At 39.9% G+C, this 16,188-nt stretch overlaps 1 protein-coding gene across 1 annotated transcript in view; it reads left to right on the forward strand.

Annotated features, from left to right (window-relative positions):
• Positions 1-16,188, forward strand: part of SDHAF4 (succinate dehydrogenase complex assembly factor 4) — a 32,741-nt gene that overhangs the window by 13,750 nt on the left and 2,803 nt on the right. Inside the window, exon 2 of the mRNA XM_058734398.1 lies at positions 1,234-1,383. Coding sequence (XP_058590381.1) covers positions 1,234-1,383 — 150 coding nt within the window. The remainder of the gene's footprint in view (positions 1-1,233; positions 1,384-16,188) is intronic.

Below are 16,188 nucleotides of genomic sequence, written 5' to 3' on the forward strand. Positions count from 1 at the left end.
CCATGGAACCTAACTTATTCATAGATTCTGGGTATTAGGTTCTGATCTTCAGAAGCCATTATTCCACTTAACCACAGTGGTGGAACTGGAACTGGTCCCTACCTTGGTTTGCCTTGGAGCCATTCCTTTAGAAAGTTGAAAACCCAACCCTGAGGTCATTTTTTCAGGGTGGTTTTAGCCTTTTGAACATTATCTTGACAAGGGTTGCATAACTTTCATAGTACTGAAAGTTGTTCAACTTTTCTCTTTATAACCTATAGTGAAAGTGATCTCACTTTTATATTGTAAATGCCTAATACATTTTTAAATGTTAATTGGCAGGAAAAGAAGACCATGATTAGGATTCAAATATATTTTAATTAGGATTAAGATTTATTTATTTATTTATTTATTTATTTATTTATTTTTCTTCACTATATGAAATTTATTGTCAAATTGGTTTCCATGCAACACCCAGTGCTCATCCCAAAAGGTGCCCTCCTCACTACCCATCACCCACTCTCCCCTCCCTCCCACCCCCCATCAACCCTCAGTTTGTTCTCAGTTTTTAAGAGTCTCTTATGCTTTGGCTCTCTCCCTCTTTAACCTCTTTTTTTTTTTTTTTCCTTCCCCTCCCCCATGGGCTTCTGTTAAGTTTCTCAGGATCCACATAAGAGTGAAAACATATGGTATTTGTCTTTCTCTGTATGGCTTATTTCACTTAGCATAACACTCTCCAGTTCCATCCACGTTGCTACAAAGGGCCATATTTCATTCTTTCTCATTGCCAAGTAGTATTCCATTGTGTATATAAACCACAATTTCTTTATCCATTCATCAGTTGATGGACATTTAGGCTGGATTAAGATATATTTAAATCACAAGTCCCTTGCGATTTAAATAGTAAATCCTGTCATTAAACTTTGTACTATTTAGTTACTGTTAATGATCTAATTTCTGGTATTTTGGGCATTGCTTCAGACAGGAATCAGTATTTTATATTAGAAGTTTTTATGATTTTGATAATGGTTAATTTATTTCAGAGCTCTTCTTTTTAAACTGATAATATTAGTTGCCTCCAAGGAAGGGAAATGCCTGTCTGGAAGATAGAGGGAAGATTTTTAGCTATATGTCCTTTTGTACTTTTTGAACTTTGATCAAAGTGAGTGTATTAACTAAAAACAAATAAATTGTTAATTTTTTAAAGTAGAATAAATAAGCAGCTCCTATTTTTTCACTGTCTCCACTCTCTAGGATCACCACTTGTGTGTTGTTCCGTGAGGAAAATGAGTTCTCAAGGAGAAAAATCCAAACCCATCAAACAGTCTCATAAGAAGCCAAAGTTACCAGAAGGTCGTTTTGATGCACCAGAAGATCCTAATTTAGAGAAAGAACCACTGACAAGTGAGTATAGGCACGTCTCACAGATATTACAGGTTTGGTTCCAGAATACTGCAATAGAGCAAATGGCAGTAAAGCAAGTCACATTATTGTTTTGATTTTCCAGTGCATATGAAAGTTATGTTTACACTCTATGGCAGTCTATAAAGTGTGCATTAGCATTGTGTCAAAAAAAAATATGTATACCTTAATTTAAAAATACTTTATTGCTGGGACACCTAGGTGGCTCCATCGTTGAGCGTCCGACTTTGGCTCAGGTTGTGATCTCATGGTTCATGAGTTCGAGCACTGCATTGGGCTCTTTGCTGTCAGCACCGAGCCTGCTTGAAATCCTTTGTCTCCTCTCTCTTTATCCCTCCCCCCAAAAAATAAATAAATATTAAAAAATACTTCACTGCTAAAAAATCCTAACCATCATCTGAGTTTTTAGTAAGTTGTAATGCTTTTTCTGGTGGAGGGACTTGCCTTGATGTTTATGGCTGCTGACTAATCAGGGTGGTGGTTGCTGAAGGTGGGGGCTGTGGCAATTTCTTACAATAGGACAACAATGGAGTTTGCTGCATTGATTCATTCCTTTCAGGAAAGATTTCTCTGTAGCAGAGATGCTGTTTGATTACCTACAATAGAACTTCTTTCAAAATTGAAGTCAATCCTCTCAAGCTCTGTTACTGGTGTATCAACCATGTTTATGTAATATTCTGAATCCTTTGTTACCATTTCAACAATTTTTTTAATTTTATTTTTTAATATGAAATTTATTGTCAAATTGGTTTCCATATAACACCCAGTACTCATCCCAACAGGTGCCCTTCTCAGTGCCCATCACCCACTTTCCCCTCCCTCCCACCCCCATCAACCTTCAGTTTATTCTCAGTTTTTAAGAGTCTCTTATGGTTTGCCTCCTTCCCTCTCTGTAACTTTTTTTTTCCCCTTCCCCTCCCCCCATGGTCTTCTGTTAAGTTTCTCAGGATCCACATAAGAGTGAAAACATATGGTATCTGTCTTTCTCTGTATGACTTATTTCACTTAGCTTAACACTCTCCAGTTCCATCCACATTGCTACAAAAAGCCATATTTCATTCTTTCTCATTGCCACGTAGTATTCCATTGTATATATAAACCACAACTTCTTTATCCATTTATCAGTTGATGGATGTTTAGGCTCTATCCATAATTTGGCTATTGTTGAAAGTGCTGCTATAAACATTGGGGTACAAGTGCCCCTATGCATCAGCATTCCTGTATCCTTTGGGTAAATTCCTAGCAGTGCTATTGCTGGCTTACAGGGTAGATCTATTTCTAATTTTTTGAGGAACCTCCACGCTGTTTTCCAGAGCAGCTGCACCAGTTTACATTCCCACCAACAGTGCAAGAGGGTTCCCATTTCTCCACATCCTGGCCAGCATCTATAGTCTCCTGATTTGTTCATTTTGGCCACTCTGACTGGCGTGAGGTGTTATCTCAGTGTGGTTTTGATTTGTATTTCCTGATGAAGAGTGACGTTGAGCATCTTTTCATGTGCCTGTTGGCCATCTGGATGTCGTCTTTAGAGAAGAGTCTATTCATGTCTTCTGCCCATTTCTTCACTGGATTATTTGTTTTGCGGGTGTGGAGTCTGGTGAGTTCTTTATAGATTTTGGATACTAGCCCTTTGTCTGATATGTCATTTGCAAATATCTTTTCCCATTCCATCGGTTGCCTTTTAGTTTTGTTGATTGTTTCCTTTGCTGTGCAGAAGCTTTTTATCTTGATGAGGTCCCAATAGTTCATTTTTGCTTTTAATTCCCTTGCCTTTGGAGGTGTGTTAAGTAAGAAATTGCTGCGGCTGAGGTCAGAGAGGTTTTTTCCTACTTTCTCCTCTAGGGTTTTGATGGTTTCCTGTCTCACATTCAGGTTCTTCATCCATTTTGAGTTTATTTTTGTGAATGGTGTAAAAAGAGTTAATTTTTGTGAAAGTGGTCTAGTTTCATTCTTCTGCATGTTGCTGTCCAGTTCTCCCAGCACAATTTGTTAAAGAGACTGTCTTTTTTCCATTTGATATTTTTTCCTCCTTTGTCAAAGATTATTTGGCTATACATTTGTGGGTCCAATTCTGGAGTCTCTACTTTATTCCATTGGTCTATGTGTCTGTTTTTTTGCCAATACAATGCTGTCTTGATGATTACAGCTTTGTAGTAGAGACTAAAGTCTGGGATTGTGATGCCTTCCGCTTTGGTTTTCTTGTTCAATATTACTTTGGCTATTGGGGGTCTTTTGTGGTTCCATACAAAATTAGGATTGCTTGTTCTGGCTTTGAGAAGAATGCTGGTGCAATTTTGATTGGGATTGCCTTGAATGTGTAGATTACTTTGGGTAGTATTGACATTCTAACAGTATGTATTCTTCCAGTCCATGAGCATGGAATGTTTTTCCATTTCTTTCCTTGAATCTTCTTCAATTTCCTTCATAAGCTTTCTATAGCTTTCGGCACACAGATCTTTTACATCTTTGGTTAGGTTTATTCCTGGGTATTTTATGATTCATGGTGCAATTTGAATGGGATCAGTTTATTTATCTTTCTGTCGCTTCATTATTAATGTATAAGAATGCAACTGATTTCTGTACATTAATTTTCTATCGCAACTTTGCTGAATTCCTGTATCAGTTCTAGTAGACTTTTGGTGGAGTCTGTTGGGTTTTTCATATATAATATCATGTCATCTGCAAAAAATGAAAGCTTGACTTCATCTGTGCCAATTTTGATGCCTTTGATTTCCTTTTGTTGTCTGATTGCGTTGAGAGAACTTCCAACACTATGTTAAGCAACAGCGGTGAAAGTGGACATCCCTGTCATGTTCCTGATCTCAGGGGGAAAGCTTTCAGTTTTTCCCCATTGAGGATGATATTAGCTGTGGGCTTTTCATAAATGGCTTTTATGTTTGAGTATGTTCCTTCTATCCCGACTTTCTCGAGGGTTTTTATTAAGAAAGGATGCTGAATTTTGTCAAATGCTTTTTCTTAATTGACTGACAGGATCATATGGTTCTTATCTTTTCTTTTATTGTGATGTATCACATTGATTGATTTGTGAATATTGAACCAGCCCTGCAGCCCATGAATGAATCCCACTTGATCATGGTGAATAATTCTTTTTATATACTGTTGAATTTGATTTGCTAGTATCTTGTTGAGAATTTTTGCATCCATATTCATCAGGGATATTGGCCTGTAGTTCTTTTTTTGCTGGGTCTCTGGTTTGGGAATCAAAGTAATGCTGGCTTCATAGAATGAGTCTGGAAGTTTTACTTCCCTTTTTACTTTTTGGAACAGCTTGAGAAGGATAGGTATTATCTCTGTCTCTTATAGACAGCAAATAAATGTGTCTTGTTTTTTTATCCATTCTGACACCCTATGTCTTTTGGTTGGGGCATTTAGTCCATTTACATTCAGTGTTATTATTGAAAGATATGGGTTTAGAGGCATTTGTGATATCTGTAGGTTGCATGCTTGTAGTGGTGTCTCTGGTACTTTGTGGTCCTTGCAACATTTCACCCACAGAATCCCCGTGAGGATTTCTTGTAGGGCTGGTTTAGTGGTGATGAATTCCTTCAGTTTTTGTTTGTTTGAGAAAACCTTTATCTCTCCTATTCTGAATGACAGACTTGCTGGATAAAGGATTCTTGCTGGATAAAGGATTCATATTTTTTCTGTTTATCACATTGAAGATTTCCTGTCATTCCTTTCTGGCCTGCCAACTTTCAGTAGATAGGTCTGCCACTAGTCTTATTGGTCTCCCTTTGTAAGTTAGAGCCTGTTTATCCCAAGCTGCTTTCAGAATTTTCTTTTTATCCTTGTATTTTGCTAGTTTCACTATGATATGTCGTGCAGAAGATTGATTCAAGTTACGTCTGAAGGGAGTTCTCTGTGCCTCTTGGATTTCAATGCCTTTTTCCTTCCCCAGATCAGGGAAGTTCTCAGCTATGATTTGTTCAAGTACACCTTCAGCCCCTTTCTCTCTCTCTTCTTCTGGAATTCCTGTGATATGGATATTGTTTCGTTTGATTGCATCACTTAGTTCTCTAATTCTCCCCTCTTACTCCTGGATTTTTTTATCTCTCTTTTTCTCAGCTTCCTCTTTTTCCATAATTTTATCTTCTAATTTACCTATTCTCTCCTCTGCCTCTTCAATCCGTGCTATGGCTGCCTCTATTTTATTTTGCACCTCATTTGTAGTATTTTTTAATTCATCATGACTATTTTTTATCCATTAATCTCTGTAGTAATAGATTCTCTGCAGTCCTCTATGCTTTTTTTCAAGTCCAGTGATTACTTTTATGACTATTATTCTAAATTCTTGTTCCGTTATATTGCTTATGTTGGTTTTGATCAGTTCATTAGCTGTCGCGACTTCCTGGAGTTTCTTTTGAGAAGAATTCCTCCGTTTTGTCACTTTGGCTAGCTTTCTCTACCTTATGCATTTTAAAAGCTTGTGTGTTCTGCACCTGCAAGCACTGCTATATTAAAGGAGGGTCATACACTGTCCAGGGCCTGGCCCTTCGGGAGGTGTTTTTTTGGGGATTGTTACTTGCTCTCTGTCGTTGTGACTTTGGTTATTTTATTACCCTACTCGTAGTAATATTTTGTACCCTCCACCAGATGTGCTTTGATTTGTTCCTTGGAGTAGCCCTGTAAAGGAAAAACTGATAGACAAACAGGAGACAAAAACACGCAAACACACAAACAACACAAACAAATAAACAAAAACAAAAACCTAGACATTAAAAACAAAAAACCCCAAAACACGAACTACAAGTAAAGAAGAAGGTGGAGGCAGTGCTGATGGAAGAGCACATACAAAGAGAGAAATGACAGGGGCGGGGGCAGGGAGGGGCTGTGGGTGTGTGTGTGTGGAAACACAAGTTGACTAGGCAGAGAGACTAAAAGGCTTAATCCAGAGGGAGAGAAAGGAAAATAAAGAAGGAGGTGGGAAAAACGAAACGAAGATAAAATTACCCAGACAGGGTAGATGGTATATGGCTAGATTATTCTAGAGAAAGAGAAAGGAGTGTAAAGAAGGAGGTGTAGAACATGTATCAAGACAATGGATTAAATATGCCTGTTTAGACAGACCAATAACCAGAGTAACCAGCCTAGGGGAGGGAAGAGATAAGGAGGAGAAATTGGTTGGGAGTGAGAATATATCTATATATCCAGAATTGACCTAGAGTTAATCCAGGCAATGCTGCATTGCTTGTCTCAAGTAGCTGTCTGCAGGGTCTGTGCCACTCTGGTGGATACACAGTTACCCAGTGCAGAGGGGCATGGTTTGGCATTATCTGGACCCACCTCCACTATGGACCCCCAGAGTGATCCCTGAGGCCCTTCCTTGGTGGTGGTGGGGGAGGGGGGAATGGTGATCTTCCAGTCTCTTCTCCACGGAGCCAGACCTGGTGGACTGTTGTTTGAGTCGTCCTCACTGTGCTGCGGGCGCAGATGGGGCAGTCCTTCTCGCTCTACCAACTGCCTTGACCCTGTGCTTGGCTAGAATTCAACGTCCCGTTCTGTGCTCTCTGGTGCTGGGAAAGCGCCTCTCAGTGCTGCAATATGTGTTCCCAACTGGCTTTGTCTGTGCCACCGCACTTCAGGGAAGACTGACTTCTGTTGCGGACTTATTGCGACTGAGAGCTGCTGCCCTTGCCGCAAGGCCCTGGGGTGGCAGATGCAGGCAGGCTTTGTCTTTTCCCACAGCACTCCAGGGAAACTGGAGCTGCCTTATCCTCCTGCAGACTGAGCCCTCGGCCCAGCCACTGCGCCCCAGGGTGGCAGATGCAGGCAGGTTCTGTCTCCAGGGAGGGAACCACTTTCTCCAGCTGCAGACTGAGCCTCTGACCTACCACCACACCCAGGCCTGGCTTCCTTCCTCCCCAGGTGCTCGAACAGGGAGCTGGCCCCAGTCTGAAGAAAGCCCCACAGTTCGAGATAAGATCCCTCTCAGTCTCAGTCCAAGGTCTTTCTCCTGTCCAGCTAGGTCCTGTACTTCCCTAGAGGCTCTTTCTCTTCCCTTTGTCTCTCCACAGAAGGGGGTCCCTCCCCAGAAGGGGGTCCCTCCCCTCTGTGCCCACACGGCCTTTTTTATTTCCCCCAGTTCGCAGTTACCCACCTATCTTTTTTCCAGCTTTCCCATTTTCTTCCTAGTAGATTCAGTCTCTTTTCCTCCCAGGCTCTGGTGTTCAAAGTCCTTTGGCTTCTACACTTCTTTGTTTGAGAGACGCGGGACATATGGATCCCCCTACTTCTCCGCCATGTTGGCCCTCTCACCATTTCAACAATCTTCACAGCATCTTCAGTAGGAGTAGATTCATCTCAAGAAACCACTTTCTTTGCTCATCCACAAGAAGCAACTCCTTACCCATTAAAGTTTTTTTTTTAAGTCTCTCTCTCTCTCTTTTTTTTTTTTTTTTTTTTTTTTTTTAGTGTTTATTTATTTTGAGAGAAAGAGAATACATGCATGAGCCAGGGGTGGGGGCAGAGAGAAGGGAAGAGAGAGAATTCCAAGCAGGCTCCTGAGCTGTCAACGTGGTGCTCAATCCCACAAACCAGGAGTTCATCACCTGAGCCAAAATCAAGAGTTGATTGATTTAGAGATCAAGAGTTAATGAGCTACCCAGACACCCCATTGTCCATTAAAGTTTTAAATCAAGATTGCAGCAATTCAGTCACATCTTCAGGGTCCACTTTTAGTTCTAGATTTCTTGCTATTTCTATCACATCTGCATTTTCCCCAATGAAGTCTTGAACCCTTTAGAATCATTTATGAGAGTTGGAATGAAATTCTTTTCAACTCCTTGTAATGTTGATATGTTGACCTTTTGCCATGAATCACATATGTTCTTAATGGCATCTAGAGTGGTGAATCCTTTCCAGAAGGTTTTCAATGTAGTTTGCCCAGATCCATCAGAGCAATCACCATCTATGGCAGCTGCAGCCTTATGAAATGTATTTCTTAAATAATATGACTTGAAAGTCAAATGACTCCTTGATCTTTGGGCTGAAGAATAGATGTTGTGTTAGGCATGAAAACAATATTAATCTCATTGTACATCTTCATCAGAGCTCTTGGGCACCAGGTGCATTGTCAGTGAGCAGTCATATTTTGAAAGGAATCTTTTTTTTCTGAGCAGTAGGTCTCATCAGCAGGCTAAAATATTCAGTAAACCATGTTGTGAACAGATGTGCTGTCATCCAGGCTCTGTTTTTCCATTTATAGAGCATAGGAAGAATAGATTTAGCATAGTTTTTAAGTGCCATAGGATTTGTGGAATGGTAAATGAACACTGGCTTCAGCTTAAAGTCACCAGCTACATTAGCCCCCCTAACAAGAGAGTCAGCCTATTCTATGAAGCTTTGAAGGCAGACATTGACTTCTTTTCCCCAGCTATGAAAGTCCTTTTTCCATAGAAGGCTGTTTTGTCCACATTGAAAATCTATTGTTTAATGTAGCCACCTTCATTAATTATCTTAGCTAGATCTTCTGGATTGCTTGCTGCAGCTTCTATATCAGCGCTTGCCTCTTTACCTTGCACTTTGATGGTATGGAGATGGCTTCTTTCCTTAAACCTCATGAACCAAGTTATGCTAGCTTTAAACCGTTCTGCAGCTTCTTTACCTGTCTGTCTTTAAAGAACTGAAGAGAGTAGGCCCTTGCTCTGGAAGGCTTTATCTTAAGGGAATGTTGTGACTGGTTTGATCTTCTATCCAGACTACTATAATGTTCTCAATGAGCAATAAGGCTGTTTTGTTTTCTTATCATTTGTGTATTCACTGACGTAGCAATTTTAATTTCCTTCATGAACTTTTCCTTTGAGTGCACATTTTGGGTAACTGGTTATCACAAGAGGCCTAGCTTTTGGCCTGTCTCAGCTTTCAATGTGTACCTTCCCTGTTAAGCCTACTCATGTCTAGCTTTTGATTTAAAGTGAGAGACATGTGACTCTTCCTTTCATTTGAACACTTAGAAGCCATTGTAGGGTTATTAATTGGCCCAGTTTTAGTCTTATTTTGCTCCCGGGAATAGGGAGGCCCAAAGAGGGGGAAAGACAAGGGAACAGCTGTTCATGGAGCATTCAGAGCATTCACAATGTGTATCAGTTAACTGTTTTATATGGATATGAGCCCTGATGCCCCAAAACAATTACAATAGTAATATCAAAGATCACTCATCACAGATCACAATAGCAAATATGATAATAATGACAAAATTTGAAATATCGTGAGAATTACTAAAATATGACACAGAAACACAAAGCGAGGAAATGCTGTGTGGAAAAATGGCACCAATAGACTTGTTCACTGTAGGGATGCCACAATTTGTAAAACATGCAGTATCTCCGGCTCCTGGGTATTTCACTTGGTTAAGTGCCCAACTCTTGATTTCAGCTCAGGTCATGATCTTGTAGTTCATGGGTTTGAGTCCTGTGTCAGGCTTGTGCTGCTGACAGTGTGCAGCCTGCTTGGGATTCTCTCTGCCCCTCCCTCCCTCTCTCTCTTTCTCTCTCTCTCAAAATTAATAAACTTTTTTTCAAATGTAGTATGTGTGAAGCACAATAAAATGAAGTATGCCTTTATAGTAAAGCTCCTTCCTTAATTTTTGAAGTATCAAAATATTTTAGTTATTGAAGAGAAAGAATGAAAGAAATATGTTATTGTTTATAATTCTTTATTAACAATAATGAAGCATATTTCACAATGACTAAATTCCCATATTGACCATCAATATGTGTAGATCAAAAAAAAAAATAATTTCTAAGCCCCCTGACATTGATTGATTGTGTTTGATTGTTTTATTCGTTATAAGCCATTATTCATATGACAAAGTATATGAACTGAGACCTGCTTTGATCTGAGTAACAGAAAACCACTTGAGCAGACTTAAACAAGAGGTAGTGTAGGTTGTTATTGGGCTACGAGGTACATAGGTGGGGTACTCAGGGCAGTGATGCTGCTGGACCTTGGAAAAAAACAGACCTTAGGAGTAAACAGTATATGGAAACCAGGATATTCTCCCTCCTTCTCTTGTCCCCGGTCTCTTCTTTTTGTTGTTTTCTGTCATTAGACTCCCTTTTTGTTTTTAAATTTTTTTTTTAATGTTTATTTATTTTTGAGACAGAGAGAGACAGAGCATGAACGGGGGAGGGTCAGAGAGAGAGGGAGACACAGAATCTGAAACAGGCCCCAGGCTCTGAGCCGTCAGCACAGAGCCCGACGCGGGGCTCGAACTCACAGACTGCGAGATCATGACCTGAGCTGAAGTCGGCCGCTTAACTGACTGAGCCACCCAGGCGCCCCCCTAGACTCCCTTTTAAGTCCACTGGGCAGAAGGAACTGTTCCCAGCATCTACTCAGGTCAATAGAGCAACTAGCTGAAAATAACTAGGTGTTTAGTTATAATTCCAAAAGTATTTTATTTTATTTTTAGTAGGCTCCACACCCAGCATGGGGCTTGAATTCATTACTCTGAGACCAAAAGTTGCCTGCTGTACCAACTGAGACAGCCAGATGCCCCTCTAATTCAAAATTTCCTAAGAAAAGAGCACATTGGCCAAGCTTGGATTGGGTGCCTATAGCTAAATCAATGTGGGTGGCACTGGGGTGGGTCACAGGTGAAGGTGGTGGTTCTCACTGTAGCCATATAGTTGGAGAAAGAGAAGATGAAGTTTGGAGAGGAAAGGGGTTTTTGAGGATGGTGGGATGATAGACTAAACATTGTTTTGTATTTAGTGTACACAAAATTCCACTCATGTTCTAAAGCTGTGGGTTTGTTTTTAAAGTTTGTTTGTTTGTTTGTTTGTTTGTTTTGAGAAAGAGAAGGGCGAGCAAGCCGGGAAGGAACAGAGAGAAAGGGAGAGATAGAATCCCAAGCAGGCTCCATGCTATCAGCACAAAACCCAGTGTGGGGCTTTGATCTCACAATTCGTGAGATCACGACCTGAGCTGAACAAGAGTGGGCTGCTTAACCAATTCATCCACCCAGGCACACCAAGCTCTGATTTTTAAAATGGTACTTTATTTTTATTCTGTACTCTTTTGTATCTTTGAATTGTGGAACATGTGCATGCATTTGCTATTCAAAAAATAGCGTTGTAGACAGCATACATGCAAACATACCAGTTTGAAACTTTGGCAAGGCTGCCCTGTTTGTCTAATTTATCCAGTCTCCTGAGAGTTAACCCATCTATGCAGTGAAGCATCCTAAGTAAGAAGATAATCAACAGAGGATATAGGGACCTGTATCTGGAACTCTTCAGAATATGAAAACTTCTGTTTTCGTTCTTTCAGTTAAATATTTCAATTTATAGCATCTTTTCTAAGCCCAGTCTAATAACCAGATCAATCTGCCAAAATGATGGAGACCATTAAAGAGTTGGTATAATCTAAAGGTAAAATTCTTTCCTGGTTTTAGCCAAGCACAAAAATCTGAGAGGAATATTTTCATTAAAGCATCATACACAAAAGCAGCAATCCCAGAAGTAAACCCCCACCTATTGCTCAGTTGGTTTTTGAGAAGGTTGCCATGTTCATTCGGTGGTGGAAAGGATAGTCTTTTCTATAAGTGGTTCTGGGAAAACTGGATAATCCCATGCAAAAGAAAAAAATTGTACCCTTACCTTATACCATATATAAAAATTAACTCTAAAAATATCGAAAACCTAAAATTAAGAGGTAAGCCTATAAAATTCTTAGATGAAAACATTGGGGAAAATCTTCATGATATTGAATTTGACAACTGTTTAATTGCTATGACACCAAGAACATAGACGACAAACACAAAAAATAGATAAAATTGCACATTAGCAAAATTAATAAATTTTGTACATCAAAGGACATTATCAAGAAAGTAAAAAGATAACCTACAGAATGGCAGAAATATTTGTAAATAATATAGCTGACAAAGAGTTAATATCCAGAGTATGTAAAAAGCTCCTACAACTCCACAAAAACAACCTAATTCAAAAATGGGCAAATGACTTGAACATACATTTCTCTAAAGAAGATATACAAATAACTAACAAGCACTTGAAATAGGGCTCAACACCACTAATTACAAATCAAAACTACAGTGAGATACCACTTCAACTGCAGTGGGTGTGTATGATGGCTACAATTTAAGGAAAACTGGAAAACAAGTGATGGCAACAACGTGGAGCAACATAGCAACTGTTCATAGCAACTTTATTCACAATAGCTGAAAGAAAGAACTCAGATGTTCATCGATAGGTAAATGGGTAAACAAAATGTAAGTACATATAGTGGAATACTATTCCATCATTAAAAGGAATGGCATGTTATTTTATTTATTTTTTATTTTTTTTTAATGTTTATTTTTGAGACAGAGAGAGACAGAGCATGAATGGGGGAGGGTCAGAGAGAGAGGGAGACACAGAATCTGAAACAGGCTCCAGGCTCTGAGCTGCCAGCACAGAGCCCGACGCGGGGCTCGAACTCACAGACCGTGAGATCATGACCTGAGCTGAAGTCAGACGCTTAACCGACTGAGCCACCCAGGTGCCCCAGGAATGGCATTTTAATAATGTGCTACAATATGGATGGACCTTGAAAACATTATGCTTAGTGAAATAAGTTAGACACAGAGGGACAAATACATGATTCCACTTAAATTATGTACCTTGAGTAGGCAGATTCATAGAGACAAGGTAGAATAGAGGTTATCAAAGTCTAGAGGAAGAGAGAAAGGGAAAGTTTTTGCTTAATGGGTATAGAGTTTATATTGAGGATGATAAAAAACTTGTGGGTGTAGATAGTGTGATAGTTACCAATGAGAATATATATAGTCAGTGCCACTGAATTGTACACTTATAAGTGGTTAAAATGATAAACTATATCATAATGGGATTAATATGATACATGTTATATATATTTCACATAGTAAAGAAAAAAGCACATTTCAAAAGGTAATCATCTGTTTGACACAGTGCCAGCTATTCATCTTAATTTTTGAGTCACTGCAATTTATGTTGAACCTACCATCTCTTAGAAGCTGGTCTGGTAAATATCACCAAACCCAGCAAATGCCTTTCAGTCCTCATTTTATATGAACTGTCTACAAGCTTCAACATTGTTAACCACTGCTGCTAGAAATCTGTCTGTCGTGGTTTTGGTTATGCTTTGCCCAGTTTCTCCTCCTATTTCTTCAACCAATTTTTCCTCACTTCTTTTTTAAGCTCTTCTACCTCTGCCCAAAAGTAGAGAGTCAGAAATCTGGGGATATCCTTCACTCCTGCTTCTCCTGTGTCCTGGATCCAATACCTTCTTAACGTGTCAAACTCATTCATCCTGCCAATGAAGCCCAAATTCAAGCATCTGTGGTTTTGTTGGTCTCCTAACAAGTTTGTCTTCTTCCTTGTTTCCTTCTTTCTGGGCTTGTCTCCCTGCCTATGGTATGCATGTCATTCTAAGAAAAATATATAGGTGGTCCCTTTGCAGAGAGTAGACTTCATTAAGATAATAAAGGGGCGCGCTTGGGTGGCTCAGTCAGTTAAGTGTCCAACTTCAACTCAGGTCATGATCTCATGGTTCGTGAGTTTGAGCCTCGTGTCAGGCTCTGTGCTGACAGCTCAAAGCCTGGAACCTGCTTCAGATCCAAGTCTCCCTCTCTCTCTACCCCTCCCCCACTCACGCTCTGTCTCTCTAATAAACATTAAAAAAATTTGTTAAGATAATAAAGGAAGATTGTTTGTATCTGAACACCCTGTTTGATGCAAAGATGAATAAGGAAAATGAGATACAAAAATAACTATCCACAGGACATCATGTGGTAACTGGCATAAGAGATAATGCAAAAAGTTCAGAAAAAAAGTAGAGAAAAGAGATTAACATTGAGCTTGGTTTAAAAGGCACAATAAAATCATAAGTAGTTAAGGAATGGTAGGGAGACATTTCAAAAAAGAGAAAGATGGGCACCTAGGTGGCTCATTCGGTTGAGCATCTGACTCCTTGATTTTGGCCCAGGTCATGATCCCAGAACATGGGATCAAGCCCTGTGTAGGGTTCTGCACTGAGCATGGAGCCTGCTTAAGATTTTGCCTCTCTCTCTCTCTCTCTCTCTCTCTGCCCTCTTCCCTGTTCATGTGCTCTCTCTAAAATAAAAAAAAAAGAAAGATGTGGTCAGAGAAAGAGAGGCCAGGGAGATACATACAAGATACAGCCAATGTTCCTATTTTGCTGCAGCATAGGGTGTATATAGTGGATTAATAGAATATAAAGCTAGAAAGGTAGATTTGGCTCAAGTCTGGGAGTGCCTGAAGTACCAGTTTATAGCATATGGGCTTTATGCAGTAGACAGTGAAGAAAGCTCTCAAGTTTTTTGAATGGAGATTATTTTAATCAGCTTTACTGTAGTATAATCTGCATATAATAAAATTCACCCATTTTAAGAAACAGTTTTATGAATTTTAACAATGTTTATAACCATATAACCAACACAAAGTATAAAGCAATTCAATCCCACAAAAAGCCCCTGGTGCCTCTTTATAATTAGTTTCATTCTCCCATCCCCCTGGCAACCATGAATCTGTTCTCTGTCACTATAATTTTGCCCTTCCTAGGATTTTATATAAATGAAATCATACAGTACATAATCATTTGTGTCTGGCCTCTTTCACTTAATGTAATGTGGAAGAGGGATTCTGTTTTAGAAAGATTAATTTATCCTTCTATGCAGGTTAGGCTGGAGTCATGAGAGTCAGAAAACAGAGATGAGTTAGAAAATGGTTGCATTAGTCTAGAATAAGACTCCAAGCATGACTCAGGATGGAACTAATGAGAGTAAAGAATTTCAGAAAGCTATAGATTATAATGAGGGTGAAAATGGGTTAAACAAACATGAGGGAAAAGCCTCCATAGGAGGCTGCAGTCAGAAAGAAGAAAGCTCAAGAGTGTGAGACTTGGAGAAGGAACATATTCAGGAGATAATGAAATCGAAATGGATAGCACAAGTGGATGTGAAGATCACTAGGAAAGAGGATTAAGGACCTCCATGTCCCCAGTATGTGAGGATACTAATGTGTATGTTGATATGAAGAACAATGGGGAGAGATGAAACTATGAATCAAATATTGATCCTATCCCAGAAGTTAGAAGAGTCTTTGACTTTATTACTGGACTACAGAAAAGCACTGGACAAGTAAATGGTGCAGAATTCAAAAGAGGAAAGGCTGGAAAGATTTGGTGGTAGAATGAGAGACTGGAAGTAGCAGTGAGGTGCAGGGACATCTTGACCCTTTCTTTCTTGCCTAGTGCTATGGACTGAGTTGTGTCTCCCTAAAATCCATATGTTGAATCCTTAACCCCCCCCAATGGGGGTGGTATTTGGAGATAGGGCCTTTAAGAGATAGTTTTTAAAAAAATTTTTTTAATGTTTATTTTTGAGAGACAGAGCATGAGTGGGGTAGGGGCAGAGAGAGAGGAAGAGACAGACTCTGAAGCAGGCTCCAGGCTCTGAGCTGTCAGCACAGAGCCTGATGCAGGACTCGAACCCATGAGCTATGAGATCATGACCTGAGCCGAAGTCGGGCTCTCAACCGACTGAGCCACCCAGGCGCCCCTAGAGATGGTTTTAAATGAGGTAATGAGAATTCCCTATGTCGGAATTCGTGTCCTTATAAGAAGAGACACTAGAGAGCTCGCCATCATTCTCTCCCTGCCATGTGAGGACACTGAGAAGGGGCTGTCTATAAGCCAGGAAGAGTCTTCACCAGAACCCAGCCATGCTGGCACGCTGCTTGCAGACTCCTAGCCTCAAGAGCTGTGAGA

The sequence above is a fragment of the Neofelis nebulosa genome, chromosome 6 (genome assembly GCF_028018385.1).
Source record: "Neofelis nebulosa isolate mNeoNeb1 chromosome 6, mNeoNeb1.pri, whole genome shotgun sequence".
Taxonomy (NCBI): Eukaryota; Metazoa; Chordata; class Mammalia; order Carnivora; family Felidae; genus Neofelis; species Neofelis nebulosa.